Consider the following 23,149-nt stretch of genomic DNA (forward strand, 5'->3'; position numbering starts at 1 on the left):
CATCAGGCAAAAAGGGTAAATGCATCACAAAAAACATTTGCATGTGCTAATTTATATGTACTGATTTAGAAATATTTACTCTAAACTAAATGGAAACGCTATAATTTCAGCATAGCGAGGAAGACTCTGACAGGGTGATCTTCAAATGGAGGACTCTTTCAAACAGACCCTAGGTCTGCTTTAATCTCTATAATGAGCAAATGTGATATGCCAAAAACATATTTCTTTAGCATTATAAAAAGAACCACAATTTTACTGTCATTTCATTTAGTATACTTTTTATTCAAAAAAAGTTTGCCTAACTACATGAGGTAGTACATGTAGCTGAACAAAATAATACTGTGATGCATGTATGAAGAATATCGCTACCAATGGCATTTCGAAAGAAAGTCCACAACTATAAAGATAAAAAAATAACAGGGGGAAAAACTATTTATCAGTTTTACAGTCTTACACAATACACTTTTCATAGAAAGCTTGATAATGTCACCATTATATAATTTCTCTAGTATACCACAATAGGGCAGATGTAATGCTATCTACCATAAATGAGATCAAATGAAATGGTGAAATAATGTAATAGTAATCTTTGGCACTGTGTCCCGCCCTGCAGGAATATGCATCAGATGAAGAAATTAAAGGTATTAGAGCCTATGTTACAAATTCCGTTATTCTGCAGTTTCACCATTTACCAGTACTATACAGGACAGTTTATGTAGTATGGGGTGTCAGTCTTACAAACAACCTTGTGCATAGTGAGAGCTCAGTTTGGTAGAGCATCTTAATCTCAGGGTTGGGTAAAAAGCTCTAAGTTGGGTGAAAAGATTCCTGCATTGCAGGGGATTGCAAGAAGGGTGACACTTGTGTTTCCTTAGAGCTTTTTGGTTCTGTGATTCTATGTCTATTGTATTTCTGGGAGCTGATTTACTGGAGCCCAAATGAACTACGGTATTTTTCTGTGTATAAGACTAGGTTATTTTATTAAAATATTATGCTAAAAACTTGGGGTCATCTAATACACGGATAGTGGAGAGGTGTGACGGGCAATTGGTGGCTGCCGCAAGCAGGATAATGTCTGCTGCATTTTTGCAGGTGATTGGTGGGTGCTGCAAGGTCTGCTGGCTATTGGCTGCTGCGGCAATTGGACTGGCGATTGGTGCTTGCTTTCAGTGATCGTGCAGACGATTGGTGGCGTCCTTGATGTGCATGCGATTGGCTGTTGCGTTCCTGTGGGTGAGGAAATTTCGGCAAACCCTCCCCCCCACAAAAGCTCTACAAATCTGGGCAATCCCCACCGAAAAAAGCTCAGCAACTGTGGGCAATCTCCCCCCATTTTATCTATATGGAGTCCCCCCAAAAAGCGAACGCCTTTTACATGGGGGCGTCCTATACATGGAAAAGTACCGTATATAGTCTGTCTTAAACCCAGTTCTAAGGGTTTACTCAAATGTCAGTCTCACCTTGACATGATTGTAGGATTTAAAACTCTTAGTTTTTAATAGGAGTTGTGGGGCAATGCTTATGGGGCTGGGACAGGGTGACAGAGAGGTGAAAGGTCCTTGTGTGCACCTGTGAGAGTGCTAAATTGACTCTGCCAGTGTACTCATGCAGACCTGATGTTGCTGCTGCCCTACTTTTACATATCATTATGTAAACAACTGCTTGTACCAAGCTGGTGGCATCTGATCCTGCTTTTTTTAATAAAAAAAAATTGAATTACCAACACGATACAAAAACAAGACAGTTATTATATTTTTAAAAATATACTGCTCTCAACCAGGATTCGTTTTAACTGGCATTTTAAAAAGTTGGATCAAAACAGAAAAGTGTAAAAATGGCAAAATATCTCATTCTTTTGACTGCATGTGTTTCTGCAATAATATATGTTCACTGCTTGCTTTAGGGAATTAGTTTTTTTTCCAATTTTAAGCAATGAAAAATGATATATACAGTGGATATAAGATCTATCATAGATATACCTTTACAGTTAATGTTAGTGGCATACATAAAACACCATAATAATAATAAACACCATAATAATAATAATGTATTCAGTTTTGTTTTGTTTTTAAATTGTGGAACATTTATGAGCTTCAAACGAATTGCATAGGAATAAATGCTAAGAAAATATAGCAATATTTAACACAGGATTCAAAACAAGTTATTTATCATCATAGTTTTTCATATGCATTTTCCCATGTTTAACTTTACAGATTTTCCCCCATTAAGATTTACATGCAGTTAAACTGCTTTTCAGTCAGAAAACAGTAAATATATTCTGTACAGCAATATTACATCTTTATACAAACTTGAGGAAGGAAATTAGATGGCATTTTCTTTCTCTTCTTCCAAGCACTGTATTTAGCTTTTGTTTTTACAGTTTACTTGTTACCTTCAAACCACAGCAAACACTCTGAATGCCTTGCCTCCTGGAGGATTCTGTAAACTACAGAAGGGGAAAAGTAGTAACATTTCATATAGCTTAGTTTATGTTTTAAGATCCCAATCTTACCAAGCACTTATTCTAGAGATAAATCTACCCATACATTTAAGCCATCTGCAGAAGCCCTGGTCCTCCCACCATCAGATGTGCAAATTGACATTCAGAAATTTCTATCTGTACATCCATCTGTACTTCCAAATGCTCAATACTGTCTGCTGAAGTAAAACATCTAGGTCTCAATAAGTGCAACCCTTCCAGCAAAACACACACACACACACACACACCAGGTCAATCTTGTGTTCAAGGTTATTACAGACCCATGCCTGACAGCATGTAAAATTATGATACAATTCAATAGCTTAGCGCTATCAAAACAACTACTAGGATCAGAAATCCTGACACACATTTTATGACATGGGCAAAGTAGGCCTAATGTCCTCAGGCTGGAAAGCCACCAGGGATGGATCTTTGCCATATCCTGAGCCCAGCTAGCTCATGCCAGCCCGGGCGGAAGGTGGGATTGCAGATTTTGTCATTATATTTACTATTTACCAAACAAGGCTGGCATAGCAGAGAAAAGAAAGATTGGATCCCTTGGGAAATCCACAAGGCACTGGTCCAGCTCATTTAGGGGCTTCCTACAGGAGGAGGAGTTTGGATTTGATATCCTGCTTTATCACTACCCTAAGGAGTCTCCTTAGGGTAACAACCTCCTTTCCCTTCCTCCCCCACGACAAACACTCTGTGAGGTGAGTGAGGCTGAGAAACCTCAGAGAAGTGTGACTAGCCCAAGGTCACTCAGCAGTTGCATGTGGAGGAGCGGGGATGCAAACCCGGTTCACCAGATTACGAGACTACCGCTCTTAACCACTACACCACACTGGCTTCTGCCCACAGAGCCGGAACCTCCCCACCAGTAGATTCCTCTCCAGCAATGAAATCCAATGGATAGGCAATTGCACACTATCCTAACCACCATCACCACCATTCAAGCCATCTGCACTAGGGAATTGCGATAGTTCTATCATGCTCTTTTGCAATTTTACAAATTTAGTAAAACTTATTTTTTTGTTTATTTCTCCATGCTACCAAATATATCTTCTCTATACCTTTGCATATCTCTCATATATATATATATATATAGTGATTATTTACAGTACACAGCTATTTGGGGAGGTGGAGGTTGAAATCCTCCTGTGTAAGAAAACCTAGCTACCTACACTAAATAATTAGGGCACAATACAAAGTGAAACACTTCTGCTTTTAAATGCCAACTCACTGAATTAAATGAGATTGCACATGCTTAATGTTGACAGGATTTTGCTGATAAATTGTGGATATAAACATGTATACTTAGGCAGAAGCAAACCTGAAAATCCTGAAGAAACTCAATGCAACTTTCTTATCAGCTACTATGGTATTTGCTACTGGATCAACAACAAAAGAGTTGTTTTTATTCATAAGCAGCTTTTAGGGTTATGATTTGAGCTTACGGGAAACAGGCAGCTGCTTCTCCCTGGCAATTGCCATTGTTATACAACTCACGTCTGGTTAATTAGCATTAAGTAGAACACAACTATTCCAGGATTAACGTAGGATTGCAAAGAATGGCAGGTGTGTGCATATAGATAGTAAACACTGGTCTTCAAAGTCACACTCTGTACCTTTCTGAAAAAATCCCATTTTGAAATGAAGCAGTATACATCCTTCTTTTATCCACTGGCATAACGTCAACAAAGCCTCCTTCATTCCGAATCACTCCAGCATGTATAGCTGTCCGGCAGATACTAGATGCCTAAGAAAATTAAAATAGAAGGGTTTTTTAAAAAAATGAAAAATTGCAAATCAAGTGACGGAACTTTTATCTCTCTCTCTCTCTTGTGGTTTATGTAGCACCAGGGTATTCACCATCATTTTCTTTGGGGGAAATGTAGTTTTAATAAAGACGAAATGACCATGCATTGGTAACTATGAAAGGTACTGGGTAACTCATAGTCTGCATTTAACACACTTTACTAAGCAATTATATATATATATATATATATATATATATATATATATATATATGCCATAGTCTTACTGGGTTGCAGTACAGCCCCATGCATAAATAAGACTGTCTAAAGTACTTTAAAAGTTAGCATGAACATTTCATATAGTATTACAAGGCCTTGCTTTATTGCTGTGCTGTGAACCCTTTGGCATTCATCAGCATTTAACAGGTCACCGAATCTGAATACCGAGCTGCTTAATCATTTTTCTTCTTTCGCTACTCAGCAAAATTCCAGATACTTACAACAGCATAGAATCAGTCTGCAAAGGCATGTTAAACACTTATAAAAGGATCTTTCAAGCCTTTATTTACATAGATATTTATTATTGATGACAGATGGAATTCCTGGGAATTTTACCTATTCTGCTGTAGAAAGTTATCAATGTGCTCTCAAATATATGAGGAGAGATGTGTATGTATAATTCAAATGGCAATCAGATTGTCAGCATAGTTGAAATCGCCCTATACTATTGTACACGACTGCAGTCACCAGCAGAAGGGCATGATCACATTTCTGGCTTTCATCATTACTTGACAAGTACTGAATAAACCAATATTGCCAGAGTATTTTCTAACAAACAAGTGATGGTAAAAGCAATAAAAGTGAGCCACGGAAACATGAATTTGGCAGCAACCATTTCTAGCTTATAAGACTGCTGGTTGTGCCTCATTCCTTCCCCAACATGATGCCCTCAGCATAGTTTGGTCTACAACTTCTATCATATTGGCTGGAGCTGATGGAAGCTGTAATCCAAAACATCTGGAGGGTACTGCGTAATGATATAGCCAGTCACTACTGAGACTCCTGTTCCAGTGACATCTATGCTGGCTTGGTCTTGTCCACAGAATGGAAGACGGGAAGTTTCCCAAGGACGTTCTCTACAGGGAGCTGGCTTACGGCACCAGGCCAACTCTATGTTCAAAGATGTCTGCAAACATGACATGTAACATCAACCCCACCATGTGCGAATCCCTTGCAGGCAACTGCAGTGCCTGGAGACAGACAGTTAAGTCGTGTATCCATAGCAATGACCAGAGTAGAATAATAATAATAATAATAATAATAATAATAATAATAATAATAATAATAATAATAATTTATTATTTATACCCCGCCCAATCTGGCTTCCAACAAAATATTAAAATACAATAGTCTATTAAACATTAAAAGCTTCCCTAAACAGGGCTGCCTTCAGGTGTCTTCTAAAAGTCTGGTAGTTGTTTTTTTCTTTGACATCGAGTGGGAGGGTGTTCTACAGGGCGGGTGCCACTACCGAGAAGGCCCTCTGCCTGGTTCCCTGTAACTTGGCTTCTTGCAGCGAGGGAACCACCAGAAGGCCCTCGGCTCTGGACCTCAGTGTCTGGGCAGAACGATGGAGGTGGAGATGCTTCTTCAGGTATACTGGACCAAGGCCACTTAGGGCTTTAAAGGTCAGAAATGATGGCTGGGAGGAGTGCAGAGAGAAGAAACGCCATGGTGCATCTGCAGCAGCACAACTGGACACCTTCATCTGCCCTGGCTGCAGCAAAACATGTCTTTTTCACTTCAGTCTCTAGAGCCACAGCAGGTGGTGTAACCTTCCAATAGTTTGGCTCTACCCCCAAAGGCGCACTCCCCCATTGTCTCCTGAGGGAGACGGATGCCAACAGCAACTGAGACATGTAAGTGTATGAATGGAGCCACAGTCAGCTGAGGAGAACAGCCAGTCAGTGAAATCTTTCCTGCTTTGGCTTTTCTTAGTCCGCTTGTGTTGTGTGGTCTACTTTCTGTTTGCAGTTCAACATTCCTCTTGACAATTTCAGATCTTTCCTAGCACAAAATATGTATTGCGGCCATGTGGCATCCTGAAATAGGTTTTAATTGTTAGGGTTTACCACATGCATACGGTATGTGTAAAAGTATCCTGTGACTGGAAAGAAACTGAATATATCTGAACTGTATGTATCTACAGTGGTACTTCGGGTTAAGTACTTAATTCGTTCCGGAGGTCCGTTCTTAACCTGAAACTGTTCTTAACCTGAAGCACCATTTTAGCTAATGGGGCCTCCTGCTGCCGCCGTGCCGCCAGAGCACGATTTCTGTTCTCATCCTGAAGCAAAGTTCTTAACCTGAAGCACTATTTCTGGGTTAGCGGAGTGTGTAACCTGAAGCGTATGTAACCTGAAGTGTATGTAACCTGAGGTACCACTGTATACTGGTTCACAATTGGTTCAAGTGGATAAAACAGACAACAAGCAGCTTTGTAAACATAGTGTCTGTTTGAACTAAAAAATTAAATCAGAGACTCAATGTACATATATCAATGGATCTAAACTGGAAATGAAGCCACATATTTTTAATGATTCAATTTCCCACCTGCTAGGCTAGTATAAATAAATAATAAATAATTGTATAAATGCAATTATTTTACACTCCAGATTTAGAAATATGTTATCTTACTTACATCAGAATAAATTCTTGATCCTATCACTCGAGCATAGTGTGGATTTGCCTGCATGCAATTGTGAGGACAATAGAGCCTTGAAAATAGAAAATAAAATAAAAACATAGACAATTATAACCTTTTCACATGTTAAGGACAAATTTTTGATCATTTCATCCAATGAAAAGCACACATAATGGAACAGTTTTATGTTCATGCATTGCTTTGTTCTATTATATTTCCTGTTCTCTTGGTCATATGGGCTTTTTACACTATGGACTGCTTGAGGAGGATTTCCCAACAATTCTGGCTTTGCCTTCAGTTCATAGTACTTGTACATGCTTCAGTGTGCACACAGAACTCGCTGTGTGAATAGAGAAGCTCATTTTTATGAATGGGGGCTCAGAGAGTTCCACCTATGTATCAACTACAGAGCAATCTGACTTAGTCAACATAAGAGTGGTTGTGGTGAGCAAATGGCCAAATCCAAAGCCCTGCCAGGCTCCTTTTCCGTTTTCCCACCTTTTCCCTTTCCATTTCTCCCCATAAAAAAATGCTTTAATGGGAAGGAAAATAAATATGCCTGTTCCAGCATTGGCATAGTGGCTCCCATCTGCACCCTCAGTGTATGTAAGGTCCAGTATAATGTCAGCAGCCTGAAGTTCAATATATAAGGAAGTCTAATGACTCTAATATTTCTAGTTCAACATCACCATATGGTTTGTAATAGCCTTTCCCCTGCATTGTGATAGGAATGGCAATTAAACAACAGACAAAATTAAATAGCTTACCTTGGGCAATGTGTGGCTGGCTTGTAAAATGGGCATAATTGTTCCACAGTTGTTTCACAAGTGATAGCTTGCACTGAAATTTTAAAAAGCATACTCAAATAAATGTTAATAGATAACATATACATTAATGAATGAGTAATGCTGTATTATATAAATTAATGCTAACCTGGCACTTTAGAGACTGTGAAGGAATTCGCAGACTGGTATTTGCTACAATAAAAACAGAAACGTAGCTATTATTACCAATATCCATATATTTGCTTTATGTATGCTCTCCAAAGTGATGTACAATGAAATCATAAAACAATTGCCACAAACATTTTTAATAACTGAGCAAAAGGAGCACAAATTAATGGGGAAATGGAACAAAAATATGTTGTTTGAATACTTCTACAACTGTGTAGAAATCCACTCTGCAAGCATCTTTCTAACTTATAGTGTAGTGTTATACATGTCTTCTCTGAAGTAGATTTCATTAACTTCAATGCATCTCATTCCCAAGCTTGAATAAGAATGCAGCTTTAGGTCTCTAAATAAATAAATAAATTCAATGAGGCTGCATAAATATGTATTTATGTGCTAAACATTTAAGAGCATCCAACACAAAGTCAAGTGATTGATTTAAACCTGCTGGAGGATCCTTAACTGTGTTGATTCAGCCTAAAGTTCCACTGACGGAACAAGAGATGGCAAAAATTATAATGCAGAAATTTTGGGGAGATGAATGTAGTGACAGCCAGGTTACTTCAAAAGACCAGAGGATTTCAGAAAGACTGAGATAACTACTGAAGTAATTTTCTGATTACTATTCAAGGTTCACAGATACTATGTTATCTTACAACATAACAGTAAACAGTGACAAGTATTATATGGTAAAACAAAATCTCTGCTCAGGATATATATTTTATTTCACAACATTTAAAAACTTGATTATAAAAGCTGCTTTTATAATCAAGTTTTTAAATGTTGTGAAATAAATATATATATATATATGCTTAGGTAAAGGTAAAGATACCCCTGACCGTTAGGTCCAGTCATGGACAACTCTGGCGTTGCGGCACTCATCTCACTCTATAGCCGAGGGAGCTGGCGTTTGTCCGCAGACAGCTTCCAGGTCATTGGGCCAGCATGACTAAGCCGCTTCTGGTGAAACCAGAGCAGCACACAGAAACGCCATTTACCTTCCCGCAGGAGTGGTACCTATTTATCTACTTACACTTTGGGGCATCCTTTTGAACTGCTAGGTTGGCAGGAGCTGGGACTGAACAACGGGAGCTCACCCCGTCACGGGGATTCGAACCGCCGACCTTCTGATCGGCAAGCCCAAGAGGCTCAGTGGTTTAGACCACAGCGCCACCCACGTCCCATGCTTATATGCTAATATATTAAAAACCTGAGATCTACCTACACATTTGTGACTGAATATTTGTATTTTTACTCACCCAATTGACTGAACTCCATTTCTATAGGATTTAATGAAATAATTTCTTCTTCCTTGCCTGGTAACATCAACCCAGCCACCATCGTTATCTAGGATGCCATAATGTATTGCAGCTCTGCAAATGCTTGATTGCTACGATAGAAAAACACAGAAACAGAAATTAAGATCCATACCTGAACAATTATTTCCCCCATGACATTTCCAAAAGGAGGAGCACCTCTATTTCAAAGCAAACTTGTGTTTTTCTTATATTCTGGTATACTGCAAGTCAGTCATCTATTAGTCATTTTCAGTTTTATGCTATCAAAGATGAGTTAGCAAATGATACGAGATATATTAGGTTGTGTCCAACTAAGTTCTACTCAGAATAGCCCTATTGAAATCAATGGACCTGAGTTAATCAGGTCAATCAATTTCAACATGTCTATTCTGAATATGAAAGACACTGGATACAACCCAGTATGTCTGACTATACTTGTGAATTCTCTACTTGAGGTGCTAACTAAATCTCCGACTCAAAATGAGATAATGAGTAAAATCTCACCAGTTATCTTCAGATATTTCTATCAATTTTAGCTTACTTTTCACTCAGTTCTGTTTACATAATGTTTTGTCAATGATAATGTGCATTAGCTAACCTCCTAGATAAAAACAATGTACAGTGGTGCCCCGCAAGACGAATGACTCGCAAGACGAAAAACTCGCTAGACAAAAGAGTTTTCCGTTTTTTGAGGTGCTTCGCAAGACGAATTTCCCTATGGGCTTGCTTCGTCTTGCGAGTTCTTGCGAGTTTGTTTCCTTTTTCTTAAAGCCGCTAAGCCGCTAATAGCCATGCTTCGCAAGACGAAAAAACCGCAAGACGAAGAGACTCGCGGAACGGATTAATTTCGTCTCGCAAGGCACCACTGTAATCAAATAGTGCTACAGTGAGTGTTAATTATAATATTTTTACCATGTCATAATGTACACTTCCAACAACTTTGGCACTGCTGTCCAAACAGCCAGCAGGACATTCATACCTAGGGGCGGAAATAGTTTGATCTGAGAATAATGGCAAAAACAATAAAATTTAAAAATGCATGTAATCCCATGGAATCTGGATAAACTGGAAGGATGCCCTACCTATTGCAAGTGGTTCCTTTGCACTGGTCCCTTAGCCGTACTTCACAGGAAACTATTTGAGCTGGGGGAGAAAGTGGCCATTATTATTTCAGTGTCCCACAGTGTTAGAAAAATCCAACAACAAAATGAAACCGGTGATAAAAATGAAATTGACTTACACATTTGTAGTTTGCTTATGACTTCATTTCTGTCACCATCATCAGATGCTGCGTGTGACCTTAATCGATGTTGTGATGAATCCTGAACATGTGACTGCTGCCGCTCAATCTCATTGGTTTCCATCTCTGGAGAGTAACGTCTTTCTGAACCTTCTGTTATAGCAAACAAATGGAACAAATGCCATTTTTTAAACAACAGTCAATTCCTGTGAATCAGAAATGGAATAGCAAGTATGTCTTGTAACTAGCCACGAGGAAGCCAAAGCCATCTGATGGAGGTCTACTTGGAAGTAAGTCCCACTGTATGGAGCTTGTGTGCATACAAATGCAGCTTAGTACTTAGAACCTCCAGGCCCTGCTGGGAGTAAATATCTCTCACTACAATTAATGGGACTTGAAAATGTTTAATACTGGCTGGCTTGTGGTAATTGTTTTTACTATCGTGTCACTAAGTTACGGTTACAAACAAAAGTAAATGTATTAGGATGCAAAGCTGCTGACATAATGAGATATTATCCTCTTCAATCTGGAGATAATGAAGATGCGTTGAAGAGGCAGCATCACAGGTACAGGCTTTTCCTCAATACACGTGGCTCATTATAATGTCTGTAGAGAGCCAGTTTATATTAGTGAGGGGTAGAGAGCCTATGGCCCTTTAGATGTTGTTGGACTCCAACTTCCATTGACCACGGCCAATGGCCAGGTATGATGGGAATTGTTGTCCAAATACATCTGGAGAGCTATAGCTTCCCCATGCCTGCTCTATGGACTCGGGAAGCTTGCAAAGGCAACGTTCCAGATTACACAGAGAAAGTTCTATTCAAGTACAGTTCTACGCAGGGAAGTTCTTTACTCATATTCTAATAAGTACATGTTGGTCAGCACTCCAATTACAGTGGTACCTTGGTTTACAACCATAATCTGTTCCGGAGGTCTGTTGTACAACCAAAACAGGTTGTAACCCAAGGCACACTTTCTCCAATAGGGCCTTCAAAAAAAGTTGTTTCGTAATCCAAAAAAAATGGGTTGTAATCCAAAAACAGGTTGCAAACCGGAACACCCACGTGTTTGTAATCCAAAAGGTATGCAAACCAAGACGTATGCAAACCAAGGTACCACTGTATGCTACATTTTATCCCCAGATAGAAAGTGTGAAAATGCCTTCTGTTGTGTTCAGAAGGTTCTGAATTAGGATAAATTTAGGCTGCAATCCAATGTTTGCTGACTTGAAAGTAAGCCCAGTAGGATTCACTTCTGAATAGACATATATAGGATTGCACTGTTAATGAATTCATTACATGATTTTTGGTTTTTCTTAAAAGATGAAATGATATAGGTGTCGATTTGCAAAAGCTTTTTGGTACAAATTGTTAAAGCCAAATATTCATTATGTTTTTCTGACCATCAAAGTCACTTCATGTGGAGTAAAAAATACAAATAAGCCTTTGACCAACACAAAGAATTCCCATGGAATCAAATGATCCCTTCCCTTTCCCTTAGAAACCAAGAAAAGTGGCAGCAGATACAATTTAATTTGCTGAATACACACCTTTATAACAAAGATTTTCTCTACAGCCTCCTCCAAAACTAGGTGGACATGCAGAACATGGGCGACCATGCTTGTATGGCGCATGCCCCCACCAATTACCCCTAGGGGAGAAATGCTATTTAGTGAAATATATTCATGATAAATATTTTGTTTTGCACAGTTTAAAAGGTCTATCACTGACCTAATAAGGACACAAGCATTTGTGACTGTGAAACTTCCTCTCACCCAACTGGGGTGGTTGGTTCACCTGGACTGCTTTTTAGGGGGCAGAAGTCATACCTCCTAGATGGTGCCATAAGAGTGGCACAGCTATAGCTATGGCGACATGCCATGAATGGTAGATTTGCTTCCAAAGCATTACCCTAAATGGCCTGGGGGGCAGGGAGGGCAGAGACATGTATTCTCGGGCCTTAATAAGCTTTTGATATAGTATTTTATTGAGCTACAGGCACAATTAATGCATTTGGTAAGTAGGACAACGTGATCTATAGCTGCAACATATATAGCTAATCCCCAGAAACATGCTCAGAAGATTATCCTTCCTGCTGGTAGAGCCAAAGCTACAGAGGAAATTGCTTGATTTCACAAATGAGGGCTGAGGTTGATAATTGGCCAAACTGAGGGGTATTTTTTATTTTTCCTAATGAGAACAGAAGAGAGGATACATTGGGGTACATGCTCTTTGTATGTGTTTTATGCAGGCTTCCTGCCCAGAAAGCTATGTGGGTACAGCGTTGTGTGGTATCTTTTTCCTTCTCTTTGTGTGTGCTGTGCTCTGAAATGCTGATCATGAGCCACACAAGGGAGACTCAAACCCTTGCTTGGAAGGATCATTGGGGACTCACAATAGTGGGGTTGATTCTGCCTATGTGAGTGCCAATGGCCCTTGTGGAAAGGGAACATTGGGGTATAATTTTCCATGTTGTGCAGCAACGCAGGGGAGAGTGCTGTGGGTCTGCTCCTGGGATCTGAATTCATTGGATCCCTCCAAGTCTGTCATGCAAGCGCCTGTCTGGCACAGCCCCTCATTAGCATATTTTGGTGGTGTTTCCATGGAGGTGTCTGGGAGGGAGAAGTGGTGTTTGCTATTTTTCTCCTTATGGGAAATTTATGGTTGTCTCTCCACTCCTTTGGGTACAGTACGTGACTATCATTCTGCCAGCACAGTAGCGCCATATCTCCCTCCCCTCCCAAACCCCCCCAAAATTGGAGTATAGGTCTGCTCTGCCCATGCTGTTCCAAAGCCAAGGAAGATTGTAGCCGAGTGCAGCCTTATTTAACACCATGCAAAATTACCATAATGCAGGTGAACTGCTGCCAATCAAATCCCCTCTAATCATCTGTTGTAAAATGAGCAGATTGTGTATATAAATGGAGCTGGCAGATTTTCGAGAATGCTTGGAATGTTGTAATTTTGGACTAAAACAGATTTAGGTTGGAGCTTGCAAAATTCAAAACGTGTTACCATTGCACTGGGTCAAAGCTCCACTAGAAACAATGCAACACATTACAGAAACTCAAAACAGAAAATTCAGTCTGATTTTTCTCTGTTACCTAATGGATTAAATGTTCCTTTGCCTGTGGACAGACAATGGGTGACTTACAAGGAACTGCTGGGTTGTACAGAGCGGGGGGGGGGGGGCAAACTGAAATCAATGGAATACTTAAGGAGCCAAGTTACGGATTGGCTGCAATATCACCAGGTATATGACATGTTTAAATTAGATAGAAAGAATGGATTTCTGGACCAAAGCTCACAATTTGAAAAAGAACTCTTACAAAATAAGGATAAACTTCTGTCTAAAATGCATAATTTTTTATTAGAATGGGAAACAAAAGACGAGCAAGGTAAAGCTCCAATGACATACTGGGCAATAGATATAGGACACAATATAGATCTTAATCTCTGGGAGAAGCTTTGAAAATTCATTGAAAGAGAATTATTTGAAAATGGTTGTTAGTAGGGCCCTGTTAGAGGGGTTTATGCTGGGAGTCACTGACCGTGAGTGCTTGGTGTATGGTCAAACTCCCAGAACTGGAGGAGTGGGGGGGGGACTGCGTAAACACATGTTTTGCAGTGTCCCCCATAATTCCTGTCTGTCACTGCTTAGCCTCAGACCCCAATAGGGGGCTGAGAGGGATACATGCCCAATGCCTAAGCCAAGGTTTCCTACATCTGAAATTTAATAAAGTTGTGACCTAATTTTAATCCCATAACTATGCTGCGTTGTGTCTGGCTCCTGGGGACGAGGGGTCTGTGACTGGGCATGCAAAAGGTTATTTATGTATGCAACAACTGCAGCCTGTGTTTTGTTAGCCCCAAACTGGAAAGTGAACGAGCTCCCAACTAAAGAGGATTGGCAACTTAAGTTGATAGAATATGCAGAACTTGCACATATAACACAGAGAATAAGAGAGCAAGAAGAATATACATTTAAAGAAGAGTGTGAAACATTTATTGAAAATAACTGTATACAGCTGAAAACGCTGGCAGCACTAAGATAAATTTAACAGAGTAAATAATTTTTGATGGATGTAAAAGTGGAAAACTGATGTGAATGGTTATAGCAAAATATGCAGGAATGTATGATACATAAAATGAACCATGGAAGGAGAAGGGAAGTCATTGGCTATTTTAAAGTTTGTAAAATGTTTATTTTGAAATGTAAAATTGAAAGCTTTATTTAAAAAGTTCCTTTGTCCTTTCGAAATAAACACAGGTGTCAAGGTTTAATTATGTGTAACAGGTACATTTTCTGTGACCAGCTTCCATGTGGCTGGGGTAATATTTTAATGACCCAGCCACATGGGGAGTGGCTGATATATTTATAAATGTAGCAGACCTCCCCCAATGCTAAAAGAAAAGAAACCTTAGGGATTGGGAATATGGAATAGAAACATGATGGTGGTGAGAGCGGGGTGTTAAATTGTCACAAACCCATGTGTACCTTATGAGATTAAAAAGCAGCTTGTGTGGGAAAATAATAAAGCACTCCCACCCCCAACATTTCTGTAGTCCAGGGATGACTACTAATCTTTGGTCCTGCAGATGTTAGATTATAACGCCCATCATTCCTAACCATTTGGCCTTTGGCTGGGGCAAATCTGGGGCTGAACATCTGGTCCAACAACATCTGGTGGGCCATGGGTTCCAACCCTCCCAAAGTAATCCTCCCAATAGCTTTTCTGTTTTTTAAAAAATGGCACTGGGGTTCTTTTATACCTATCTCTGTGTACCAATGTACCATAGCTAACTTCTTAATCTGTCATATATACTTACTTGGGAGAATAATTGCACACCAGGTAAATGGCTTTTGGCCATATCTGTCCCCAGACATTCATGTTATGGCACAAATTAACTGCACAACCTATTCTGCTACTTGTGGCCCATACCACCTATTGGACAAAACGAAAGAAAGACAGTTAAATGCCTGACTCAAATCAAAACAAATGAATATTATAATACTATCCAGAAAACTTTTAAAAAATAATAATACAGGCAGTACTGCAGGCATAGAGACAGAAGAAAAATTAATATAGTTAAAGTTTAACACAATGAATAGTCAAGGAAAGTATATATACTGCAGATCTCTTGCTAGCATGAGTGGATTCTGACGGGATTCCACTTATTTACATCATCTGTTGATCTCAATAAAATAAAACAGTTATGGTCTTTGATCATGCATAAAAATGCAATTATTTTGCTCTTAAAAGCAGAATGGAGATAGATAGATGAGATGGTAGATGATAGATGATAGATAGATAGATAGATAGATAGATAGATAGATAGATGATAGATAGATAGATAGATGATAGATAGATGATAGAAGAAGAAGAAGAAGAAGAAGAAGAAGAAGAAGAAGAGGAGGAGGAGGAGGAGTTTGGATTTGATATCCCACTTTATCACTACCCAAAGGAGTCTCAAAGCGGCTAACATTCTCCTTTCCCTTCCTCCCCCACAACAAACACTCTGTGAGGTGAGTGGGGCTGAGAGACTTCAGAGAAGTGTGACTGGCCCAAGGTCACCCAGCAGCTGCATGTGGAGGAGCAGAGACGCGAACCCGGTTCCCCAGATTACGAGTCCACCGCTCTTAACCACTACACCACACTGGATAGATGATATAGATAGATGATAGATGATAGATAGATAGATAGATAGATAGATAGATAGATGATAGAGATAGATAGATGATAGATGATAGATAGATAGATAGATAGATAGATAGATAGATGATAGATAGATAGATAGATAGATGATAGATAGATAGATAGATAGATGATAGATAGATTAGATAGATAGATAGATGATAGATAGATAGATAGATAGATAGATAGATAGATGATAGATAGATAGATAGATAGATAGATAGATAGAGATAGATAGATAGATAGATAGATAGATAGATAGATAGATAGATAGATAGATGATAGATAGATAGATAGATATAGATAGATGATAGATAGATAGATAGATATAGATATATAATCAGTTGTGTTAAGTGTCACTTTAAACAAAACTTGCTTAAAATGAATTCTGAATGTTTCATTACTAAATTCTATACTTGTCTCTTTAAACTGAATTCATGACACACTGGGCCAGTTCACATGTCAAGGTAAACCACAGTTAATGGCTTATCATGAATAGGCCAATTTTGCCTTCTTTGCCCATATGTGAGTGGAAGAAAAGAAACACAATCCCTGGCTTAATGTTATATCCGAAGCGAAAATTTCTCAAGTTGATTACATCATTGTTGATATTGGGAAGAATAATGCATACCCACCTGTGTATAATGGGTACATACAGGACCAGAACATCTATAAGGGCAATAAGGGTTGCATTCTTGAGGATAAGGATAGCTGAAGTCTCTCACTTCATCATACCATGCTTGGACATGAAATGTTAGAGGTCTATATCTACAAAAAAGGAAGCAAACAAAACTCAAAAATAATTCAAACAGCCGCTGCAGTTATCAACAGAAACAATGTTTATATGACATTTTTAAGGAGAACCTTTTTTTTTTTTTACACTGTTTGAAATCATTTGTAAAATATAATTATTTATACCTTCCCCAGTGTGCTCCCAAATTCTGTCCAATGGATGGAAGAAGACTTGCAGGACCATGTTCCCAAAGACATGTCTCAGCCCAGGATTGTGCTGATCTCTCCAGCTCTACATCCCATGTCTATATTTGAGGAGGTGGGGAGAGAAGGAAAAATGCAATTGTTTGAAAGTGTTTTAAGCTTATGAAAATGGACATTTTGTGATGCACAGGAACAAACAACCTATGACGCCACTTATCCCAGTGAAATAGGACTTCATTTGGCAATACTTATGGCATAAGTCTTTGTTTGACTCATGCCCCCTTCACCTGACACCTTGCTTAACAAGACAATGTTCATTCTTTTCATTTATTGCCCCCTATGCCTCCCCCTGAGGGGACGCAGGTGGCGCTGTGGGTAAAAGCCTCAGCGCCTAGGGCTTGCTGATCGAAAGGCCGGCGGTTTGAATCCCTGCGGCGGGGTGCGCTCCTGTCGTTCGGTCCCAGCGCCTGCCAACCTAGCAGTTCGAAAGCACCCCCGGGTGCAAGTAGATAAATAGGGACCGCTTACAAGCGGGAAGGTAAACGGCGTTTCCGTGTTTTCTCGCCAGAGCAGCGATGTCACGCTGGCCACGTGACCCGGAAGTGTCTCCGGACAGCGCTGGCCCCCGGCCTCTTGAGTGAGATGGGCGCACAACCCTAGAGTCTGGCAAGACTGGCCCGTACGGGCAGGGGTACCTTTACCTTTACCTTTATGCCTCCCCCTCTGCTTTGTACTTACTTCGGTTTTCTACAAATCCATTCCAATGATTGATTTTTTATCACTCAAGTTGCACAATCTAGAACATTATGTGTCATAAGAGTCCTTGATTGTATTTATCCTACAAAGGAGTAGGAAACAAGCAAGACTTTGGAGTGAAAAGTTCATTCTTGTGATCAAGGCCTAAACTGAGACACCCGAATGGAAAGCCACAAGATACCCTTCATACATTTTTTCAGATATGTCTTGGATCCCCTGAAGATTCGATATTTTCACAATAATCTGTGTTTGGACTCATGAAATGGTTGCCAGATTCCAAATTGCAAGGAGGTTAGTTTACTTATATCATAAAGATAATTTCAACTATCAAGCATCTAAATTGTAATACCACATTTGTTGACATTACTCCCCCCCCCCTCCTTTGCTAACCTGAGAAGCAGATTGAACTGGAATTAGTGGTATCACCAGAATTCATAATTAGAAAGTCCATATGTGAAATCGAATCTGTTCATAACTCCCATCTGTATAATGAGACTGACTTTGACCCAGTGAAATGATAAAGTTTTTTTGTAATTTAAACTAGTGATTTTTACAAATTCAAGAAATTTGATGCTTCAACAAATTGTACAATGCTGCTCTAAAGCAGAGATTCAGAATCTGTGACCCTCCAAGATACTGCTGGACTACAACTCCCTTCTGTTCCAGCAAGCACAATTCATTATCAGGAATGATGGTAGTTGTAATCTAACAACAACTGATGAGCTACAGATCCCCTTTCACTGTTCTACATACTTTTTTTGGAGATGTTTCTACTTTGGTAATAATTAATGGTATCCTATAGCAACCACCTGGCAGAAAGCCCCATTGGACTTAATGGGGCATACTTCTAAGTGGACATATATAGAGAATCCCACTGGGTAATCTTTGTATAGTATATTCTAGCAAGTAAGGCAATGCTTGTGATCAAGTGGGATTTTTAGTGGGAATCCATTTTCTCCAGTGAATAATGAAGTACAACTGTCCAAAGCACTGTAAAAGCTGCCTTTGATGAAGCATTTCATTTCTGTTTTCAGTCATGACAGATGAACACATACATCCTTAGGAACTGCTGAGGTTGGATCGATTATTCAAAGTCATCCTGAAAGGTTTATACTTTTTAAACTAATTAGAATAATATTCTGTTTTCTACATTGCCTACATGGCAAAATATCCACCTTACTTTCGTATGTTTAAATGCGGGCAGAATAACGTATATTTTCTTTAACTACATTACTGTAGTTGAAACATATGCATTGCATGCAAGCTTGGTACAAATAAGGTATTTGTTCACTGAGTACTGATCCGTGCACAGTTGCTCAGTGCATTTCCACTAGCTAACTCCTCAATTAATGTTGAGGTGGACACAAATGTTTTGGGACTGTATTCTCTATAAAAGGAAGGACCTCTTAATCTTTGAAGTTAAATACCACTTAACATTAACCATACAATTAAATAGCATCTAAAATAATATGGAATGGGACTCTTTATCTACACAAGATATGACCTGGGTCGTTGTTGATGTAGAAATAATCACAGTTACAAAGTTAAAATTAATTTGTAATCCATTTACAGTGATTAAATTATTCCAATGTAGCAAGGAAAGATTGAACTAGCTGCAAAACAATATTCTGACATGCACAGGTTTCTAATATATCAGCGATGTTCTCCATTATAGCCTAATTTCAGACAAAGATCCAAGCAATTATACTAGTATGATTGTACAATAACTAATAGTTATCAGTAGGTACATGTTTCCATACTAAACTCTCAAGCTCTGTTCAGTTTGCTAAAGTTCACATGTGGAAATACAACCAGCTTAATGTTTGTGAATTTTCACTAATTTTCACAAAAATCAGTATGACACAAAGTTGCATAGAGATTTGAATACGTACATCAGATTTGAATATGAATTAAAATGTGAAAAAAGGATATCTCCAGCTGCCTCAGGACCAATCCCCAAGACAGATGCCTCACCCTGAGAAACATGCAACTATCTTATAAAATAATCTTCAAACAATTTACCAGAATTGTCACCGATTTTGGTTTCATAATTGTACTCTGAAATGCTTCTACAAGCAAGTTCTAATCAGTTTCCTTAGTCTCAGACAAAGCCTTGGTGTGCACATCGCATTAAACCATAATTTAAAACAAACTATGGTTAAATGTGAACAAGCCGCATGCTAATAATGCACACTGCTCAAAAGTTCCCATTACACTCCTCCCTCACTTCACAGTTAAAATGTGGCTTTTTGTATCATCAGAATCCAAGCTCAGTGCTTCTTTCGCTAAAATGAACCCTGATGTACCACAAGCCCAGCTCACATGGCAGGGCAAACTTGTGTCATCTGTAGCATAGCAGCAGTATAAGTGGAGAAACAGCACCCCAGAAACATTTAAGCAATGAGCACCAATACACTGTGCATTTGCATGATTTAACCATAGTTTATTTTAATCCATGTTTTAATGTGAAATCTGAAGTGGGCCAAAGAATCACAGAATCTTTTGGAGTGGCATACAGAACACAAAGAAAACCTTTCCAAAGCAATATGTGGAAACCTGTAAAGTAAATTAAAAAGAGCTAAGATTCAGACTTGGTAAAGACAGTAATGCATACAGTTGGCACCAACAAAAGTAAACATTTACTGTGGCATGATAGAAAGCCTCAAAGCAGTATTCATTCTAAATATAAGGAATAGACTCGTAAAGTAAATATCACTGTACAGTATGGTGCTTTTTACTTTTAAAATAAAGCTCACTATATTCTTTAAGCCAAATCACAATGAATAAGTGAAAGAAGGATACAAAAACTGGATAGGAAATATCATAGCAAAGCAGCACATTTTAATTAGATGCCCAGATCCAGCTAAAGAGATGTAGGTAGAGAAGCAGGCCTCCATGAATATCTCTTGCTGAAACTGGAGTCATGGGCTTAAATTTTGTGTGCATTTGCTAGAAAATATATATACAGACATGAGTGCATATCACTGACATACAGGGGCATTCTCACTTTACAGTGGTACCTCGGGTTACATACACTTCAGGTTACATGCGCTTCAGGTTACAGACTCTGCTAACCCAGATATAGTGCTTCAGGTTAAGAACTTTGCTTCAGGATGAGACCAGAAATCGTGCTTCGGCGGCATGGCAGTGGCGGGAGGCCCCATTAGCTAAAGTGGTGCTTCAGGTTAAGAACTGACCTCCAGAACGAATTAAGTTCTTAACCCGAGGTACCACTGTATTTAAAAACAACAATGTGAAGCTTCCTTATTCAAAAATATATTACCTGAACCTCTCATACAATGCTGCAAACTAAATGCCAATAGTTGGGATCTTTTTTAAAACAATATTCAAAGCTCCTGGTTCCACTAGCTGAAGTTGTCTCCATCCATTTTGCAGGGATTCCTCCTTTCTCGTCAATCCCCCCCCCCCATGTTACATATGGCATAGGACTGGGCAGTGAAGTCAGCTTTCCCCAGCACTATCCTAGGCCCTTAATTCTGGACCCAACACAAAGTACTAAATACTTTGAGTAAATTGCACACTGTCCAAAACATATCTGCATTATACTGATGGATGTGTGTATACAGTGGTACCTCGCAAGACGAATGCCTCGCAAGACGGAAAACTCGCAAGACGAAAGGGTTTTTGGTTTTTTGAGTTGCTTCGCAAGACGATTTTCCCTATGGGCTTGCTTCGCAAGATGGAAACGTCTTGCAAGTTTGTTTCCTTTTTCTTAAAACCGTTAATGCAGTTGTGACTTGACTTCGAGGAGCAACTCATAGCACGCGGTGTGGTAGCCTTTTTTGAGGTTTTTGAAGACTTTGGTGATTTTTGAAGCTTTTCCAAAACTTTTCCGAAACCGTGCTTTGCAAGACGAAAAAATCGCAAGACGAAAAAACTCACGGAACGAATTAATTTCGTCTTGCGAGGCACCACTGTACTCTGAAGTAAAAAAATTAATAACCCAAATTGAGTGCCAAAAAGAAGTTGAAAGCTGCATGAATATACAAATTATGGAACTATGCCCACTTTTGACTATTTTGTGTAATTTATGTCACTAAAATCATGGGGAGGGGGGCAAGAACTATGAAGGGCACTGAAACTCCACCCCTCCAGCAAACTCACCAAGCATGGCATGGTTCACACACTTTCAAGTCTAATTTTGTAACTGTAATGGCCAGAACACAATCTCAGTGCCATCAGTTTAAAAATGTCACTTTAATTAACCTCTGACTGAAGTTCCATAGAGGTGAAACATTGATTTGATCTGGTATGCATGCATCAGGTGATTGTGCTAAGCTATGTATGTGTGTGTGCATTTGATTTGATCTTTTCTTTTGGTTAGTGTACTGATTACATGTACTTAAAGCCTGCAGCCCTCAATACTGCTAAAATGAATTTAACAGAAAATAAATGCACAAAAATGAAAGATAAATGAAAGAATGCTGCTGTGTTTTAAAATTGTTGTTGTCACTGTGATAAACTTTACATCAAGACTATACATCCTTGGGTATCACAGCAGAGATTTACCTACATGCCCTCTTGACCACTTTCACAAGGCAGAATCTACTGATGAAAAGTTCCAGATAAGAATAAGAGGATAAGTTGACATTGCTCAGCCCTTTGATGCCATCCATGTCAATAGCCTCTGGGTGAAGGCATGGAATCTGGAGCACTTCCGCCAAGCTTTGAAGTAAAGCAGGAAAGTGGAAAGCTAGAGAGGAAGCATTTTCACTTTGGAAACTCTAGCTAGGTTCTTGGTTAAGTGCTCTACTTATGAAAACCAACCACTTAAAACGCCCCACAGGCCATAGTACTCTGTTCTTGAAAATGGGAATTGTGTTCCTTAGGTGTCTCTGAAACTACTGATTTTATGTTAGCTGCTCTGACTGAACAGCAGATACTGTAAATAAAAAATGAAATGAAATAAATATATAGAGAAAAGAAAAGAAAGCAGTAAAATATGAAAAGTACTTTAAATAAGTAGGAAGACATATTGGAAACCCTTTTTTCCAGTTCAATCCTATACAAGCCTACTCAGAAGTAAGTATAGGATTACTAAAACTGCAATCCTATATCAGTTTGCCTGGCAGTAAATCCAAATCAATAGGACTTACTTCTAAGTATACTCATATAATACTGTATTGTTAACCTTAGAACAGGCCTTTTTTTAGTTTTTCTCCCTTTGACTCCTCTCAGCTATAAACCTTCATTATATGTGACAAGTAATGTAAATATGTATAGAAAGATGAGGCATCACTAAGTAAATAAATAGTGCTAGAACCAACTTCCCTTGCCTACTCAGTAGCTTTTGTCACTAACACATCACCAAAA

General features: G+C 39.0%; 1 protein-coding gene across 1 annotated transcript in view; it reads right to left on the reverse strand.

Moving 5' to 3' along the window:
- Positions 1-261: 261 nt before the first annotated feature.
- Positions 262-23,149, reverse strand: part of CRISPLD1 (cysteine rich secretory protein LCCL domain containing 1) — a 30,557-nt gene continuing 7,669 nt past the window's right edge. Inside the window, exons 3-15 of the mRNA XM_077932905.1 lie at positions 17,042-17,160; positions 16,759-16,891; positions 15,258-15,373; positions 11,978-12,078; positions 10,429-10,581; positions 10,271-10,331; positions 10,101-10,167; positions 9,150-9,280; positions 7,874-7,917; positions 7,708-7,780; positions 6,938-7,013; positions 4,108-4,238; positions 262-2,446 (exon numbers count right to left, since the gene is read on the reverse strand). Of these exons, the coding sequence (XP_077789031.1) occupies positions 2,395-2,446; positions 4,108-4,238; positions 6,938-7,013; positions 7,708-7,780; positions 7,874-7,917; positions 9,150-9,280; positions 10,101-10,167; positions 10,271-10,331; positions 10,429-10,581; positions 11,978-12,078; positions 15,258-15,373; positions 16,759-16,891; positions 17,042-17,160 (1,257 nt within the window). The 3' untranslated portion in view covers positions 262-2,394. The remainder of the gene's footprint in view (positions 2,447-4,107; positions 4,239-6,937; positions 7,014-7,707; positions 7,781-7,873; positions 7,918-9,149; positions 9,281-10,100; positions 10,168-10,270; positions 10,332-10,428; positions 10,582-11,977; positions 12,079-15,257; positions 15,374-16,758; positions 16,892-17,041; positions 17,161-23,149) is intronic.

The sequence above is a fragment of the Podarcis muralis genome, chromosome 8 (assembly GCF_964188315.1).
Source record: "Podarcis muralis chromosome 8, rPodMur119.hap1.1, whole genome shotgun sequence".
Classification (NCBI taxonomy): domain Eukaryota; kingdom Metazoa; phylum Chordata; class Lepidosauria; order Squamata; family Lacertidae; genus Podarcis; species Podarcis muralis.